General features: G+C 32.7%; 1 protein-coding gene across 1 annotated transcript in view; it reads right to left on the reverse strand.

Moving 5' to 3' along the window:
- Positions 1-512: 512 nt before the first annotated feature.
- The window catches only part of LOC106460684 (GTP-binding protein GEM-like), a 10476-nt gene continuing 8121 nt past the window's right edge, over positions 513-2867 (reverse strand). Inside the window, exon 4 of the mRNA XM_013920413.2 lies at positions 513-1454. Within this exon, the coding sequence (XP_013775867.1) occupies positions 1174-1454 (281 nt within the window). The 3' untranslated portion in view covers positions 513-1173. The remainder of the gene's footprint in view (positions 1455-2867) is intronic.

Raw genomic sequence — 2867 nt, forward strand, 5'->3', positions numbered from 1 at the left:
GATCTGTGTAAGTCGTATTCCCAGTTTAATCTGTGTAATCGCTTACATTGCAATTAAAGTTCTCTATGAATTCTAAAGTGACTACTAATGAAAAAGTAAAAATAATAGTAATAATAAGCAACCAAAACCATAGACTGTTAATCAGAATTAGCAACAGTTGAATATTAGACCATGCCTCATTACGAAGACAAAAAATATATATTTTATTCTAATCTTATAAACATGAAAAACCTTCAGATATGTACATATAATATTAAAAAAACAATTACTACTTTATTACTTAGATAAATAATTTCTCATATACATATTTGTGTTTCTGAATTAGAAGCACTATGGGGAAATAAATACATGAACATACGTACATCAGACAGAATAGTGTTAACTTATTTATATGTATCAGAATATCACAGGTCGTTAATTAGAGCGTTCTTATGAATTTTTAAAAAATAGAAACGTTTTATTTGTGTTTTCATTTAAACAATCACGAAACACAACAAAGATTGTTGTCTCCTTAACTAAAAATGTGGTAATAATAAAAAAATAATTAAATTTGAATAGTAGTTTTTTCTCACAAGTTCTCAATAATTGATATTGCTCTGAAGTATAGAGATTATACACACACATATATAACTGTATCAGGAGATTATGCAAATTAAATACACTTTTCTTTAAGGCATCTATTTAAATTACCTATGTATACTAATTGAAACCCTTTACGTCCTTTAGCCATGTTCAATTAGCACCACTATCAAGAAACGTGATTTACAGCATATCCACAGAAATTTCATTTAACATCACCTAAGTAATATTTGAAATACAAAGCCTTTTGGAAAAATGATCATCGTTCTCAGTCTTGTGTTATATTTTTTCTCGAAAGTGTTATCCTCTTCAGCTGAGAAACACTTTAATTACCTTCAATTAAATTCTGATTAACATGGTACAAAAGTATTCATATCATTAGTGTAATTTTACTCGTAAAGATTACGCTGCCTTTGAGACAATCTTGACTCAACCAGTTATAGGTTTTAGTAAATGTTTGTTGAGTAAAAATTATAAAACAACGTTAATTTCTCGCATTTCGAATAAAACATAATAGAGTCGGTTAGTACAGTCAACAATTTGAATTTGAGATTAACACTACAGTGATGCTGAAGATGTAACCTCTCCTCTCGATCAGAGTACATGCAAGTTTTCACATGATCGAGATTTTCCAAACAGCTTTTCTAGAAATCGCCCGAAAAAGGTTTTATTCTTCTGAATTAAAGAGTTTTCTACTTTACTTTCGAATATTCCTAGACTAATAAACGTTCGATACTTCTTAGTTGGGTGTCCACACAGGTTTTTGAGTCGAATCTGACTCAGAATTCCAACAAGAAGTTCATCTACCTGGTAATTTATACATGCAGCAGTTTCAATGAATTTGCAGCCATGTTTTCTTGCTAAGCTGCGGCCCTCTAGAAGGAAAAGAAAAAAACACTGTTTAATATATATAAATTATATTATATCTATAAAACGTTAGTCTAATGAAAAAAGATATGATTGCTATTAACGAAAATGAGAGATATAATTAAAATTATAAAATCGTTTTAGTATAATGGTCGAGTTGTATTTCTGATGTATCTATGTGTTTTGTGAAAATGGGCATAACCTAGTAGTTGCACGCAGGGCTATTGTTCAGATGGTCTAAGGTTTGAGCCGCGATATACCGCTGAACAAGCTGTACACTTTTGACTGCAGCCCGCTTTAGAAGTGACAGTCAATCTCCGCTATACGGTTAAGAGTAATCGTGTACTGCGACGCCATCTTCTGATTGCTTACCCTATCTGGTCAGAAGTTCTAAATAAGGAATGTCTCTGCCTGAATCTAGCTTTTTCATTTCGTTAATTAAGTTTTCTGCAATACACATTTTGCTGGTTTGCTTTTTTGTATGTTGAATTTCGCACAAAACTGCTCGAGGGCAGTGATAGCCTGGAGGGAAGGCGGCTAGTCTACACCACCCACAGCCAACTCTTGGGCTGCTCTTTACCAACGAATATTGGGATTGACCGTAACATTGTGACACCTACACAGCTGAAAGAACAAGCATGTTCGATGAATGGATTCGAACCCGCAATCCGCAGATTGCGAGTCTAGTGCTCTAACCAGAAGGTGTTTAGCTGGATTTCTGAAGTAGTAAATTGAATACCTTTATCTAGAATCCTTGATATTGCTGGTATCAACATTATAATTTTTTGCCAAAACTTAAATTATTTGGTAATAATACTTTATATGATACAATTTGAGCGTTTTCTGTTTTGTTCTTAAGCGCAAAGCTATACAATGGGCTAAACAAAATATTGTAGTTTGAATACAAAAATAATTAATCTGAAAAACATTTTAATGAGCGTGATTAATAACGATTGATAATGATTAATAAGCTTTAATTCATATACGATACTAAAACAGAAATAAAAATATAATTAAAATAGGCGGGCGTACATCAAAAAGTTATTATGGGATGCTTTGTTGTAAATAAAAAATTATCGATATTATATTATCAACAATATAATCATCACATTTAAAATGTTGACCTAAGCAAACAATTTTATCAGTAGTTGGTTCAAAGTACTTCACAGGCCCAGCTTCGAATCACCGTCACACCAAACATGCTCACTTTTTCAGCCATGGGGGCGTTATAATATGACGGTCAATTCCACTATTCATTGGTAAAAGAGAAGCCCAAGAGTTGGCGGTGGGTGTGATGACTAGCTGCCTTCCCTCTAGTTTTACATTGCTAAATTAGTGACGGCTAGCGCAGATAGCCTTCATGTAGCTTTGGGCGAAATTCAAAAAACAAACAAACAAAGTCCTTCACTTGTTTTAAAGTA

The sequence above is a fragment of the Limulus polyphemus genome, unplaced genomic scaffold (genome assembly GCF_000517525.1).
Source record: "Limulus polyphemus unplaced genomic scaffold, Limulus_polyphemus-2.1.2 Scaffold816, whole genome shotgun sequence".
In the NCBI taxonomy this organism is placed as follows: domain Eukaryota; kingdom Metazoa; phylum Arthropoda; class Merostomata; order Xiphosura; family Limulidae; genus Limulus; species Limulus polyphemus.